This window comes from Orbicella franksi, chromosome 6 (genome assembly GCF_964199315.1).
Source record: "Orbicella franksi chromosome 6, jaOrbFran1.1, whole genome shotgun sequence".
Classification (NCBI taxonomy): Eukaryota; Metazoa; Cnidaria; class Anthozoa; order Scleractinia; family Merulinidae; genus Orbicella; species Orbicella franksi.
In genome coordinates this window covers 26,229,306-26,245,325 of record NC_138150.1, presented here as the reverse complement: position 1 = coordinate 26,245,325, position 16,020 = coordinate 26,229,306, and the positions used below count along the sequence as shown (strand labels likewise).

General features: G+C 37.3%; 1 protein-coding gene across 1 annotated transcript; it reads left to right on the top strand.

Annotated features, from left to right (window-relative positions):
- Positions 1-702: 702 nt before the first annotated feature.
- On the top strand, positions 703-14,457 carry LOC145489011 (growth factor receptor-bound protein 2-like). Its single transcript, XM_081467898.1, has 6 exons — positions 703-988; positions 1,138-1,235; positions 6,219-6,319; positions 7,429-7,450; positions 8,826-8,997; positions 12,009-14,457. Exons 1-6 carry the CDS (start codon positions 755-757, stop codon positions 12,195-12,197), a joined length of 816 nt encoding a protein of 271 aa, XP_081324024.1. The 5' UTR covers positions 703-754; the 3' UTR covers positions 12,198-14,457.
- Positions 14,458-16,020: the final 1,563 nt, after the last annotated feature.

Here is a 16,020-nt window from a genome sequence, read left to right as displayed (position 1 = left end):
CTTCTCTTAAGAGTCAGGCATGTAGGTGGTATGAGGCAAATCGAGGCACTTGCCTCAGTTTTATTTAGTACCTATTTATTTAGTTTTTGTCGAAGGGGGAAATTGAATGGCTGCCAAATATCTAGGAATAGAATTAAACCATGGGCTTTGCCTCAGTCAAAATTTTGCAAATTTGTCAGAACTGGGAATCTAATAGGCTATATCTCAAAGGGAGTCTTGGTGTCCATCCTTTCATATGAAAATGAGAGTTCATTCACATGCAAATTGAACTCATTTTCATATGAATGGCTGTGCACCAGGCCTCACTTTGATAGAGAGGCTTTGGGCAACTCAAAAAACCTGTAAATGCCAAAAATACTAGCAAATTATGCCACAACTATTTTAGCTAGAAAAAAAAAAAAAGGTGCAATTACAATAAAGTGCCTGTCCAAAGTATTTGCTTTTTTCCACAATATTCACACACTTTATTCTTCATTTTTTGCTTCTCCAGTGGGGAGTGGCTAGCCACTCAATCCAGCCCCCATTCCCCACTAAATCTCCCCCTGAAATAGGTAATCGTATAAAAAACTCGAGCATTTGAAGATTTACACTACTCTTAATATACTCATATTTTAAATTTCCTTTAAATTGCACTCGGCCAAAGGCTCGTGAAATTTTGCGGGGATTTTCAAATATCCTATGCTTACACAGATAAAGCTGACCGTGTAGTTGAGATTTAGGCCTGGGAACCAAGAATGTCACGAACCGGAAATAGATGAAACTTTCCGGACGACGATCTCCAAATAAGGCAAACGAAAAAGAATGTCTGACTTCGTGCTCATTCCCGCTCGGATCGGAACAGTCAGTCATATTTGTTTTCCAGGGTTCTTCATGTTGTTATCAGTCTGTCTATTTGGGAGAAGAGTGTAAGATGGAAGCTGTAACGAAGCACGAATTTCATGCTACCGCAGATGACGAGCTTTCATTCAAAAAGGGATCGGTCATAAAGGTAAACGAAAGCCACAAAGCTTACCATGTAGGATCTCCATTTCTCAACATCTCTACGTAAAATACCGGAATTTGCACTGCTGTTGGTCGCTTTCACCGATAATCGAAGCTTATTAAGTTCACATTGTTGTGCGATTGTTGATGTTTTAGGTTTTAAGCAAAGAGGAGGATAATAACTGGTTCCGAGCTGAACAGGATGGCCGCACCGGACTCGTTCCAGCGAACTACATCACTCTTAAACCACACCAGTTAGTAGAGAGGTTTACAGATAATGAGGAAGAGTGTGTAATGTGTGAAATTCTAGAACGATGCTATGCTTAAACAACGATGAGCTAAGTTTGTGTGCACTGTTGCTTTAGACTATTTCTTCCTTTACTGATATAAGCTTATGGGTCCCTATGATATTAACTGTTAATCAATATATAAGCTTACGTTGATACATAGCCGACAGCAAAATATCGCAGAATTTCACATAATTTTTGTTGACGTAGGGACGTTTTAAAATTAGGCTACTATTATTTCCAATGACTTTTCAAGTCTTGATCTGGTGCAACAAAATAATAATATTAACATTAAGAAGGGACACAGAATTGGATTCCTTTTACGAGAATTCTATTTGATCGGATCATGGGATGATTGCATATCATGAATGACATCAAAAATGTATTATCTAAAAATATGGTATGGCAATTATTTAGAACTGAAACTTATTTGCTGACAACTAAATGTGAAATGAAGAAATATTATTTAGTACTATGTGTTATTTTGGTTTCTAAGTAACCAAAAATGATATGTAGTTGTTGCAATGGACTGTGCGGGGAAGTTTTGCTTACAGCATGCATTTCACAGCCACCATTAACAACTGACCAAAGTACCACTTCTAACAGTGCACTGTATATCAGAAGATTTGCTTCTGATTTGAGAAGAGCCGCCTTTGTTCTTCTATAAAGAGGAGCAGATATAGTTATGTACTATTGGCCATTCTGAGGCCAAGTCAGCAGGTTTTAATGTCTCATTTTTAACCCGGAGATTGTGTAAGCAATCAATACGGATATTTGCAGTGCAGATTATGCAAATGACATGCAAATGATGTCCTTCTATCATCTGTAAAGTTTTTGGAGTAGTTCTGCCAACCAGTAGATGAAGCTCCTGAAATCACTGTATTAGTCAATATTGCAGGCACATGTGTCGTTTTACATTTCTGGGTCAATCTATAAACATGGGAACTTGTTTTGTTTGCTTTCTGGGTACAGTTCATTTGACATTTCTATTACAATTCTAATCTTTCTAATTGTTACATTTAACAGTTAACCACAAATAAGACCAGATGTTTTCGACCTGATATTTAAGTGGTAGTGCATTTGCAAGCCTGCAACTAATTTTTGTCTATAGGCAGGTCATTTGTCAGGACAAGGACCAGTTTTGACCTGACAGAAAGCCAGTCTGGTCGGACAAAAAAAAATTGTTTGTCGTTAGAAATTAAAAAGAGACATTTGAGACATTTTGGTATTTTAGTATAGACTCTTCGCCAAAATGTTGGTTGTAAATTCGAAAAGCTTATAAGTCAACTGAGTGTAAAATCACCAGCAAGGGACCTTTACATTACTTCTGGTATTATTTTACCTGTTGAAAATTGACAAATTTACAAACGTTTATATCCCTAGTCACACAAGGGCCGTTCCAACATAACAAGTTTCCCAAGACGTCTAAGGAAAACAGGAAAAGCGATGAAACAATCTCCCGCGTAGACATTCAGAGACTTGAAAATTGGCTGAAATGAATTCTTCGACTTTTTCTGAAAGCAAGTTTCCTCTGGATGTTTTTGGGGTCGATTGAATAAAAAATTTGTGTAATTATTAACCGCGCGGCCATGGGCCGAGCGCGGTTCTAGGTTTACCCGTGGTTTATTATTTTATTTTTTTTTGTGGGTGACCAGACGCAGACCTTGGCTCGGCCAAACTTTGAGCCACGCAACGTGTGATGTTTTTCCGCCAGAAGCTGTTAAAACATAAATACACGGACAATTTTACGGATATTGTTTTCTTTTTTGTGGGTAAAATATATTTTCTTTTCGTTTTATCAAAGCGTTGGATTTAAAGGGAATAATAAATACGCTGAAAAAAGGTATTACGTCAGCCATGGAATGCGCTGACGTTGCAGCTTTCACTTTCGCTATGTGACAAATAAGATCGTGTTTAGTTTGCAAGTTTATTTCGGCAGAAGCGACGGTCATTAATTTATTTGTAATTTTGCGAGTATTTCTTGTGGTTTTAGGCAAATGAAGTAAATCCTTTGACTGTTTCATCGCAGCGAGTTCATAGATTGGAAGGAAAATTAAATATTTGCAAGCCAAGCAAAGAACGTGTCAGAACGTGCAAAGATTACGTCATTGATAGGGAAATAACCACCGTACTAAAGATAGCCGTAGATAACGCAATTCTTGAATTATGTGACTCGTGTGACTTCTTTGCTAACCCTTAACTCAAGGGAAAAAACAATTAAATTTAATCGTGACTTTAAAGAAAGAAAGCGGTTTGTAATAGTGTTCGTATCTTCATGCCCATACATATCCCGAAGAAAGTTCCAGATTAAGACTATTACGTCATCGGAGATGTCACAACGGCTACGACTGATGGTGCGATAATAGAGTTTGTGTTGATTAAGTGCTGTGATGTCTACAGTAATCAATGAATCGTCAAAGATTGCTTTGGAATATGCACTGCGTTGCGACTGTAGTACTAAGAAAACAGTTAAATTTTAAAAGCGCGGTTATAAGATCTAACAGATCTTCTTGTTTAAAATGTGGAATTGGAGGTGGTCATGACTATAAAGCGTGACTAATCTGTACATTCACGCTTTTCACAAAAACATTTCTGTGGTACGGAAACTATATTTCAACCACACTGATAGACGTAAAAAAAACTATAAGAGTTAAAAATTAAACTGATTTTTGATCATATGGACTAGCAAAACATTTGGTTGCGTTTTAGAGGTTTAAAAGTTTTTGAAAGCGATTGCATTCAGATAAACGAAATGTGAGTATTTTAGCCATGTATTCAATTTCCATACTATTATAATCGGGTCAATGTGTTACGACTGAAAATTAATTCCACAACACTTGGTAGCAACAAACAATGAGTAATTACATAAGACCTCAGTTTTTAGTAGTTTTTCAGTTTTTCAGACTAAATGGGGCTTCATGATCTTTCACAACACCACCGCAAAATGCGTAAATTAACATGTAGGGATAGTGGCTCTGATGTGACGTGTTTACAATTCAACATAATTATAACATTTGAGACGACGCACTGCGCGTGATAAAATTCTTAGAATTGGAATAAAAACAAAACCGATAACAAAGCTTTTTTGCGTAGTATTGTGTGGCAGTATAACAAAATAACTTGTCCCATATTCGGCCACAAATTTCCAGTTAAAATATTTTTCATTTTAGCAGAAATACCCGGTCAGAGTGTCCGACCAGGCTAAGCTTTTACCTGTCAAAACCTCAAATTTACCGGACAATTGTCTGGTGACCGACTGTTATTTGCAGGCTTGCATTTGTGATTTATGGGAGTTCATTGTTAGGGCTGATACTTGTGATCTATTTTATTTGCAATACGTATGGGAACATTTTCGGTCACATATTGTAGTCATCTTCAGATTGCTGGCGGTGCATTTGTGATGTATTTTAAGGTTACTTCCCACCTTCAAGGGCACAAAAAATTTCTTTTTTTCTTTTCTCTGACAAAATTTAAGTTAGTCATTTTATCTGAAGTTTACAAAAGAAAAATATTAAAAATCTCAAAAAGAGGACGAGTTATTTATAAAAAACACATTTTCGAATAAAGTTAATAAACCAGGAAGGTGTCATAATTGCTAAGTGGAAGAAACCACCAGGGGAAATTTTTGCAGCAAACGCTCATCTTGGAGCTTGTATTTCATGTAATTTGGTATTGTTTTTATGGCGCATTTGTTCTTTTGCCTTTGGTTACTTTGCCCGTTTTAGTTTCTTTCTCTTCAATGCGAAAGTGAGATAGAAAACAGGTTGCAATGTGATGCTTTTCCCAGAAAATCATGATTGCTAGGAGGTTCTGTTGTTCCATTGGGTTGCGGTTTCATAAGGTGAGATAATCTCCTGGTGTGGCACGAGTTGTTTACGAATGTTTACGAGCTAAAATCTCGCATTTAATTTTGGGAGGAATACCTCCACTTTGAGCGAATTTATAGAGTATGCAGATTTGACGGATTTTTGTGCAATTTCGCCAGAACATTTCAGGGATAATGACAAACAAAAGTGTGTTGGGAAATTTGGATATTTAACATATTTTTCCTGTGGCGTCCATTTAGGTAACACGTCTTGTATATTTTTAGCTACTCCAACTTTAGATGCAAATATCTAGATCACCAATCAGAATATTGAAAAAGCCTGACATACTTTTGTTGATTGATGCCTTGTGAATAAGACTGTGCAGCCATTTTGCTCGTGTGGCGGCATCCAATAGCTGATAAATTCAATAGAAGAACTCTCTGTCGTTTCACGCCTTACCCGGTCCTGACACTTCCTAAAAGAAAAACTCACTTGAATTGTATTTTTATTGTTAACTACATCTATTAAGCTTTCTTCTGATATATAGTTTGTTTGGCTTTTATTGAAACTGGCGTGCGTGTGATTTTTTTCCCGAAGGACACCCGCGAAGGTGGGAAGTAACCTTAACTGTTTGGAGTTCAGTGCTAGTGCTGATACTTGTGAACTGTGAAGTTATTTGATGTTGAGCAAGTGGGCACCCTTTTACGGTGGTTACGTCATGGGTCATGAAATGTTGTTTCCTAAGCTGTCAAGAGAGGTAAACAAGAAGAGCAAGGCTGAATAAAGAGAAAAAATGGGAAAGGAAATGCCTGAGGAATGCGCAGCTAAATCACTAGCATGTGTTTTGAGTCCTCAAAAAAAGTGAGATAACAACCTTGATTTTACGATGGCTAAAAGCCTGAAAATCACTCCAGTGATGGAAAAATGGTTCAAGGGTATAAAAAGGAAAATAAGAACAACATTCCTTTGAATTTTTCTCGCCTACTTTTGGCAAGAAAATAAATTGCTTACACTGAGTTTCACTAACACTGTTTTAATAGATCCAGCCTTATTAATATATTTGTATAAGGTCTAAACATAAACGATGCTGTTGTCATAAGCTTAACTATGTTACATACTAATTCTTTCTCTAAATTTTTCTCAGGTGGTTTTATGGTAAAATAACCCGAGCTCAGGCAGAGGAAATGCTTCAGAAGCAGAAGATTGATGGAGCTTTCCTCATCAGAGAAAGTGAAAGTACACCAGGTATAGCATATATGGCTCCCGAGGTGTCCTTATGGTTTGTGTGCTGATTCTGTATCAGGCAGGGTTGTCACAAGGTTTTGAAGTAGGCAGGTTTATTATAATTATGACTAACTCCGTGAGCGGGCAGGATGATTCCTCGGCTCCATCTTGGTCCATAAATACGCAAAGAAAGAAGTTGGCCAATATCCCACCATCTTGACCGCACACTTGGTCAATAACCTGTATATCTCACTTTTGGTGAGGAACCATATTTATCGCTGGAGTAGGAGTGTGATTTTGCTGTCGTTTTCTAAAGAATCAAACAAATAGCTCTGCGGAGTGGCCAACCCAAAAGTGTGACTTAGATGGTGATTTTTGCCAGTAGCTGCCTACTTCCGACAACCCTGACCAGGCAGTCAAGGGTTTAAGCATGGTTTAGGCTCACTATGTTGCAGCTGAATCACTGTCACAGTGCCTTCCCAAGTGTACTAGTGGGTACTGATGAATTAAAGTTTAGTTTTTCCAGATTAATTTTTCTTCAGATGTGATTTTCTGAAGAAAAGTGTTTTTGAAAAAAGTGTTGACTATATTGGTTGTGTGTGAAAAAAATGTTTGGCGACTTCATTTTCCAAACAGGTTCCAATGCAAAGTTGATGAGTGATATAGTACAAGGGGCTGGCAGAGCATCAACACTTTTTATGTGGTATAATCACAAAGCCAGAGCACTTGACCACAAATTCCTCCAGTACAGTTATTTCATGTGTTAAATATAAATCATGGCCAGCTTAGACATAATGGGTTGAGGTGTTGATGTGTTTGAATGTTGTACATTATAATTTAGTCAGTTTTATTTTTCTGCATATTTTTATCTTCTTTACCTATTTCTTTAACCTTTATTTGCATTCCTGACTGGTGATAAACTCAACTCACCAAAAACCTCTTGAATGCAAACAAAAATAACTGTGTTGGAAAGTTGTTCTTGACCAATCAGTGATGTCAATGATTTTCAGCAATGCACCTTTTAGTTCTCGATTAATTTTGTTATAACAATTGCAATCTGTTCAATGGATGTGTGGTAATTTACAACCTCTATGACTGCAACAATAAACTCATCATATTTTTTTTTACAGGAGATTTTTCCTTGTCTGTGAGGTAAGGATTTATTTAGTAACTTTGGATCAATCCTGGAAATGTCCAGGGCAGGCTTTTAGGGACTGGTCAAAAAGTATTGGGGGGGAGGGGTGGGCCGGAGCAGAGAGGGGGTGGGTCATGATTTTTTGAGCCCTTAGAAAGGGGTGGGTCATTCGATTTTCAGCAACAAGTGGGGGTGGGTCATCCTATTTTAAAACAGGAATAGGCATTTACTTAAAAGTACTGGTTTTAAGAATGGAAAGCTTGAGAGTTTTTTTTGAGAGTTTTTACATGCTTTTGTATCTGTTTAAGAAATAAATATAAATGTACGGACAACTTCATACAAAAATGTTGTTTTCATTGACTTAATGCAAACCAAATTCTTATGTTTTATAACGGGGGTGGGTCATGTAATTTTCAACCTTTATTTAGGGGTGGGTCAATTAGTTTTGTGCCAAAAGGAAGGGGTGGGCCATGTGTTTTTTATCCACCACATTTCCAAATGCTCCAGCCCACCCCCGCCCCTATACCTTTGACCAGCCCCTTAGCCAGGATACCGTGAGTGGCCATCCACTAACAGCTAGGGGGTCTGGTGGCATGCCCCCCAGAAAATTTTGAGAAACTGAAGCATCTTAGGTATGTTTCTGCGATTTTTAGCTGATAAATTTATCAATCGAAACTGAATGATAATGCGTCATTTTCATTGCCAAAAACCTAAAATGGATTGAAACTGAAGTTCCCTCTGCCAATATTAAATGCATCAGTTGTGTTTCTTCAGTTTTTTTTTTTTTTTCATGAAGAAAGTGAGCAAATATTGTTGCATGGCAAAGAGTTTTTGAATTAACTATTGTGGTCACTTTGAAGGTGACTATGAAACAACACATGCTGGTTCACAAGTTAGCGAATCATGTATCCACCAACAAGCGCTCCTCAGAAGGAACGCTTCTTGCCGGTTACGTGAAGTTCCTTTCGGTGAAATTGGATCACTGCTTTATTTGTTTATTTTCTCCTGAAAAGTGGCCGTTCTCAGGATGGCTGGATGGCCACCTGACTAAAAGCCTGGTCCAGGGGCAACATGACCTAATAAGAGGTCAGCGACACTCAGTCTCAACAAATCGTTCATTTCTCTTTACATCAGTAGTTGATCTTTTAAACAGGTCTGGTAATTAATTAACAGCAGCGAAAGATTTCCTGTTTGATTGAAATTGTAGCAGAACTATTTGGTCATTCTAGCATGGAAATTAGCACTTCTTCTACTCCATGTCTGCAGCTCACTTTAGTGGGCTTGTTTATTAAAAAGAAGCAAGCACAATTCAGCTCAGCATCATTACTTTGTTACTTGACATAATAAAGTGTACTTGAATATGAGCCATTCTTCTTTTTTCCTTCTCTGCAGATTTGGTGATGGTGTGCAACACTTCAAAGTTTTGCGTGATGGGTCTGGCAAGTATTTCTTGTGGGTTGTAAAGTTTAATTCACTGAATCAGTTGGTGGAATACCATCGCACCTCCTCCGTCAGCAGATCACAATCAATATATCTAAAAGACATGATGGAAGAAGACCAGTTGGTAAGAATTTTCTAAAATTGTACATAATTTGTTTTGAGTTATTTTTTTGTGAAAAAAATACCTCAAAGTCAACGGGTCTGGGGTTTGTTATCATCGGGTCAATGGATCAATGGATCAGTGAGAGATGTATGTATGTCACACCAATCAGATTGGAGCTACTATAAACAACCAATCAAATTGCCGCTTGTTAACGTGAATCATGTGTGTGGAGATTTCATCCTGATTTTAGAACGGCCATCTTTGTTTTTCTACAAACAGAAACAGGTATTCTTGTAGGGGCCTTATTTTGACGTTTCCTATGCTTTGTTTGCTATGGTTGAGCCCAGGACTTTGTGGATGGGTTTCAAAAGAGTTCAGAATTCGATCATCAGCTGAAGAATCATAGTCTTATTGGCATACACTAACATGTCATCAAGGCTTTGTCCCAGGGGCTTTGCTTTCCCATCACATGAAAGTGTGAATGAAATGAGTCTTAGCTGCTTGGTAACTTGGTGAATTCTAGGACAGGAACAATCGTTTTTAGTGCAAAATGCACCATTGGGATGTTGCGGGGCTTTTGTCCGTGATGGTATTTGCCATCGATATCATTTGCATTATGCACAGTTCATGAAAAAAGGATTCAGTCCAAACTGTTTATTTTTGCGCAACATGTTTCAGTTTGTGAATGCAAGTTTCAATCAAGTAGTGCTATTTAGCTGGCTATTCACAGAGTAATACGGTCTTCTCGTTGAAATGTTCCTTGGAATTGATACTGAGATACTCATTTGAAGTGGTTTTCTTTGTCAAAACCAAAGAAATTACAGATGCCTAGTTATGAATGAGAACACTGCTGAGTTTTGAAATTTGTTTTTGTTGCAGATAAATGTAACATGATATTTTTATTAGTTAATTTCAATTGGTAACTTGACACTTTTGTTTTTCACGCATGAATAGTTGCAATTAAAACTGACGAATCAGTGACTCTTGTTCACACGGTCAGAATAAACAAGAAGCCAATCTAACGGCTTGTCCAGAAACTTTAACTTGATATAAATGTTTTGACATCTCTTTTCTTACTGTTTTCCGTGGCATTTTAATTTCTTGCATTTATGGAAATTCTAAAAAACAGGAATTCTTAGCAGCGATTTTCTTTAAGGTTTGTGGTATGGAACATCTTCAAATATTCCTGAAGACTCCCATGGCAGCAAGTGAAACTGCACATTAGATTAGACTTTGAGATGACACATTCTTTTGTTTTGAAACAGATTCCTTGCACAGTTCAAAAAGGTTAACTTACGTCTCTCATAAAGTGAGAAAACTTTTTCTGTAACTGACTTTTTGTCACTAAAGAAACTCGCAGGCATTGGGAAGGGTAATGTGACAAGGAGACGTCCCAAACTCTGCAGATTTCATGGTGTCTCAGTTCTTCACGTGTCTGGTTGTTTCTAGTCTCAAGTTAGGTAACGCTGTTTACCTTCCATGATGGAAGGTTTTTGGTTTTGATATCGAAATTAATTTGAAGTAGTTTTGTGGAATATCAAAACCAAAAAATACACTATGATTATTGCTGGCAACAGGATGAGACCATGCCTGATTGGGTCTTGTTATAAAATGAGTTAAATTCAATATATTGACTAGCAAATGTGACAATTTTGCTTTTCACGCCAACGTTTGTAACTTGATATTTTTGTTTTCCTTGTCGAGGTATACAACGTGAAATTCTTGTTTAATTTCTCAAAAACATATGGGCGATGTGGTTTTTCTTGGTTGCTGGAGATAAATGGTATTAAGTTAAACATCTGGTGAAAAATGGAAGAAGAACAATTTTTTTTATTCCAAATGCTCATCATTTCACTGATAAACAAAAACTAATCTAATTATCAGATAGTCACGTCTGACATGTTGAGTCACAGAATAGTGCATTCTTATTCTATTGCCACCTTTGCCGTTAACAATATAACCACTTCAAATTAATACACAGTGATATCAATTAATACAACTGAGAAGCGTCTCAACGAGAACCTACAGTACAAACTATTTCCAATGACTTACTCTGGAAAGCTGGTACAAAACACTAACTTGGAACGAATGCCTCTTAACAGATGCCAACAATTACTGGCACCTTACAAATGATCCACGCCGTAAACAAAACCGACAAACGGACCTCTTACAGACCAACTTTATTTGACTAACAATAGACGGACCTCCAACAGACCGATTTGACTACCAGTAGACAGATTGAAACTGACCAATGACCGATGACAAACTTTACATGAGTCTTATAGCCAATACCATTGTGGCTAAACTGACCAATGACTTTCAACGGACCAGACTTATAACACAATCGACTGACAAACACTATTCACTTGACTCTGAAGATGACTTCTGCTCAGGTTGTTGAAACATCAGTCACCAACAACACTGAGTTCTTTTCAGAACTACCCTCACCCGGATGATCGACGATCACACAATATGAACTAAAGAACAATTTGTAAGCTACTCCTAAGTGAAACAAATTCTAATTTTTTTGCTGTACATCGTAACCAAACAATCTTGTTGGATTAACCTTATTACAACTGTTAAGAGTGGGTTTTGCTACCTCCAGGCGCTTTTAATTCACAAAAAATAACTCTTGCATGCTTTGCGTGCCTATGTTTTTTTTTTTATAGTAACTGCTTTCATACTGTTATTATTGATGTATAGTTAAACAAGCTTAAAAATATAAATAATTTCTAGTTCTTTTGCCCTATATCTGCCCAGCTGTTTGCAGAGGTTTTTTTCTTACCTCATGTCAATCAAATTTGACCTGTAAAAATAAAAACCGTTTTTCCTGCTTGTTCCTTTGAGCAATTAATACTTGACTGCAAGTGTGGGGTTTCTTTGTGCAAATGGTCATCTAGGTCCAGCAAAGTTGCAGGGGTTTTCTGTAAGCACTGATGGGCATGCTGGTGACATCACTTGTAATTGTTAGTTGGGGAGTACTCAAGATCTTATCCTCTTTCCATCAAGGCCTGACTATCTTGCTTTATCAGACTCCACAGGAAGAGGTCTATGTCGCAGCTTATGAATTCCGTCCTGAGGAGGAAGGAGAGTTGTATTTTAAACGTGGAGATTTAATAGAAGTTCTTGACAAAGAAGATTCAAACTGGTGGAAAGGCAAAAACATGACCAGTGGAAATGTGGGATTGTTTCCAGCGACCTATGTGCAAAAGAAAACTTGATTAGGACTCAATTTGTTGTCAAAAAAGTAATGAACTTTTATACTGTTGTAAGTAAGACAGTCAGAAATGTAATTGTTAAGATTGTTGAAACATACTGTACATGTAAGGGCTACAAAGTTGATTATTCTTCCCATAATTAACAATTTATTGTTTGTGTACTGGGTTTGCAAAATAATATAATATATTATGGTGGAATCCTGATTTTTTGAGCCCTCATTTCTTCAGCATCCTCACCACCCAAAGCAGAAGTGTGTAATTTTATCCAAGATATCTCATAGCAAATTTTTATTTTCCCTTGAGGTTCAAGAAATTGGAACTCCATTGTATTATATTCTCGTCTATATGAGGTTCTGGTTTCAGTTTTGCTCCATTAGTGTTTTTCACGAAGAAAGGCGGCACTTAGTAAGGTCTGAACATTTTCTAGTATTTTACCTAGCAGCTTCCAACTTAGTTGCCTGGACTCTTCCCAACCCATGTATTTTATGCAAAGCCTATCCACAAAGATCAATTAAATACCTCCTACTAGCGTAACTCAAGGTCTGTACTGTAAGTTACAAACCAAGTTTTTTCCATTTCTGTTTTTGGTCCAAGTGCATGGGCCATAAATCAAGGGGAATAACAAGGATCCGTAACTTATAGTATGGACAGAGAAGGCAAAGTTAATAAGATATTTATTAAATCTGTACGTCTTTGACAGGTTTGGGAACAGTTTCAAATTTTAGCAGGCTGTACAGTAGAATACTACGCAGTAAACTGAGCAATCACAGTGTGTATACATAGTAGCAAAGAGGTAAAAAAATAATAATAACTAGGAACTCGTAGCTGTGGATGATCACTTATCTGTCATCATTGCTGAATTTACAAGTTTCTTCCAAATTTTTGTGGATCAGGTGGTAAATTCCATGCAGCACTTGAGCTAAGTTTGAGTTCAGGACATCTGTAACTCCTTTTAGCTGTTATTACTTTGGTATATAGATAGCGCTTTGCAATAATTCTGTAATATGTACTTTTTATAAACTAAAAAGTAAGTTGAAGAGTGGAAATGGAAGCCCTGGTTCTTATCCTTTTTTGTTCAGAAGGAGCTTTTCCTGAGGCCTTGTGGAAGTTTGTCATTTATATTTTCCATGGTTTCACTTAAAAGTATGTATTTCTTTTGATCTGTATTCATGGCTACTTAAATGCCTTTGTTGATAATTTACACGTAAGTGCTCTTATTGTCAAAATTCTAATAGTCACTCTTTGCCAACTTTAATGTATTTCATAGGTTAAGTTTCATTGCAAGACAACTCTAACCCATGTTGCTTTGTCTCTTTACCTGTGAGCAGCTGCTGTGTTAGCATCATGCTTTTGGAAGCATAAAGTACACACTGTATGTCTATGAATGGTACAATTGCACTTAACTTATAATAATTTAGGTGGTACGGTGTTAACGCTGTTATTACTGATAGCTAGGAATGGCTGAAATTAACATAATTATGCAAAGTTTAGTTCCCAGATCAATTTTTTTCATAATGTGTTGTGCAAAAAAACCTATGAAAAACTGCTTGTGTGCATTATGCGTAACTCAACAATAACAATTGAGTAGAATTATAATAATACTTGAGGCTTGATGAAATTTGAGTTTTGACACCCTCCTTGAACTGTTGCTGTAAGAGAACACCTTGGCTAGACTCATTCAAGTGTTAGTGGAGCAGTTTGGATTGTCGAGCAAGAAGGTAAATTGTTAATAAGAGACCACAGCCATTTTCTCTGACTATTTTAACTTCTTGCTTGATGAGGTTTTGAAAGAGCAAGGAAACCCTTGCAGACAAAGTTATGTAATGTGGTGGGAGTGACAGCTTTATTGGTATCACTTTTGGAGGTTGTTTACTTGAGTGAGAGAGAATTTAAGGTAAAGTTTTTTTTTTTTGTGTGAGTAAATTGGATGATTTGGAAGTAGATGAAAGTTCAAGAGAGAAATTTCAAGCCTTGTTCCAAGGGCCTCTCTTCTTTCTGTGCATGGTGTGAAGAACAGAAGCCTGGCAACAAGGCCCTCTTTAGAATAATGTTATTTTAGACTTGTATAGCACAGGCTAACTGTATGAACATAACAAGGTGGCCATAATTTAGGATTGCACTGAAGCTAGATTTATTAGTAAGAATTAATGATCTGCCATATAGTAGGATATTTGCAATTAGATGTAAGCATTATTCAATCATGGTAATTAGTGTAACAAGAAAGTGATTTTCTAGTAAATATTGCTTTATATATACGTTCTCAGTCATCGATTGTCTTTGTGTGATCAATCAACATCAACCCATAAACTTCCAAGACTGATCAACGTCTAGATTCTTCATACAATAATGGTACATTATCTAGCAGCCATGTAGTGAGAATAAAGAAAATCGTCAGTATTCAAAAACCAATTGGGGAGCATTCTCGTCTCCAGAGCCTCCGTTTCTTTTGGTCACGTGGTCACCAAATTAACGACATTTCAAGATGAGTGGCACTGGGAAAGAGAATACTTGAGGGGTAAAAAATGAGGAATTCCAGCCATGCGCACAGAACAACTTCCTTGGAATTACACATGCATTCAGTTGAGTAGTCTATATTTTAGTGTCTTACAGTGTCTTTGGACGGTGCCTACTAAATACAAAAGTCTTTTCGCCAAATTAGGACCATGTGGAAAAAGTAGATCTTAGCAAGGGCAAGGGCTATATGTACTGGAAGCCACAAAGAAAACTAGGGGTAGCCGCGCATTTGATCGAGAAAATTGGCCTTGAATCTCGAATAAAAATGCTGAAGTCAGCATTTTTATGAAAAAGGAAGAATAAATATTTCTTCACAGATTTCCTTAGAATTCGCCTTTACCAACAGAAAAGCAAAGACATTTATAAAGATCTTTAAACTACATGGTAAATGGTAACAAAAAAAAAAACAATTTTGGTATGATTTTAATAACAAAATAGTCGCAACAACGCTTTTAGCGTCTCTGACGTTTAGCCAAAATACAGTCTAAACAGGTGTTCCTCACAACCAGAAACTAATCACGTGTTGAATAGGCTTGCCACTTCCATTTCATAAAATAAAATGTAAGGGTAACCATGCGTTTTCTTAAGTTAAATGAGTTGTTTTCATGTTTTTGGAAAACTTTTACGGCGCCCGTTACATTTTTTCCTGACACCTCAGTAAGTAAAATATTTGGGTCTCTCGCACTTGTTTTGCGCGCACTACGCCATCTGCAGGTACATGTTTACAATTGGATTTCGGTATAATTTTCTACGGATAAAAGCGGGATAAAAGCTATATTTTCAGCTGGAAGATGTTAACATTTAGTGGTTAGCGAAATGCTGCTATTCTGGTACTCCTGGTTTTAGTACTGGCTCATTAAAGTTGATTTGGTCACAGTAGTAAACTTTGCTTTCATTTTAGTCGCGCACTTCGTAGCGTGGTTTAGCGTGCGTGTTTAGTGTAAACCCAATCTCGTTCCCAGAGTCTTCGTTCCCCTTGACCAGCGGTCGGAAAACGAGAGCTCTGGGAGCAACCATTTTGAAATAACCGAATTCTGGTGATTTTGCCCATCCGGTTTCACTGCGCAGTCTGCATCTATGGCGCATGCCTCAAATGGTTGCTCCCAGAGCTCTCGTTTTCCGACCGCTGGTCAAGGGGAACGAAGACTCTGGGAACGAGATTGGTGTAAACCATGCCTTGCGCGATGCTCAGAAATTGAGCGCACTAACAAAAGTAGAGGCTTTGACAGTACGTGTCTGGTTACCTTTCCTCTTCGGCGTCGATTCGAAAGCGTCGGGCCACATTTTTTGTTTTAATGTAATTATAGCACAT

Coding starts and splice junctions, on each gene's coding strand:
- LOC145489011 (XM_081467898.1), top strand. CDS start 755: ATGAAACTTTCCGGACGACGATCTCCAAATAAGGCAAACGAAAAAGAA. Junction 6,320..7,428: donor AGAAAGTGAAAGTACACCAG/GTATAGCATATA, acceptor TTTTTTTTACAG/GAGATTTTTCCTTGTCTGTG. Junction 8,998..12,008: donor TGATGGAAGAAGACCAGTTG/GTAAGAATTTTC, acceptor TTGCTTTATCAG/ACTCCACAGGAAGAGGTCTA.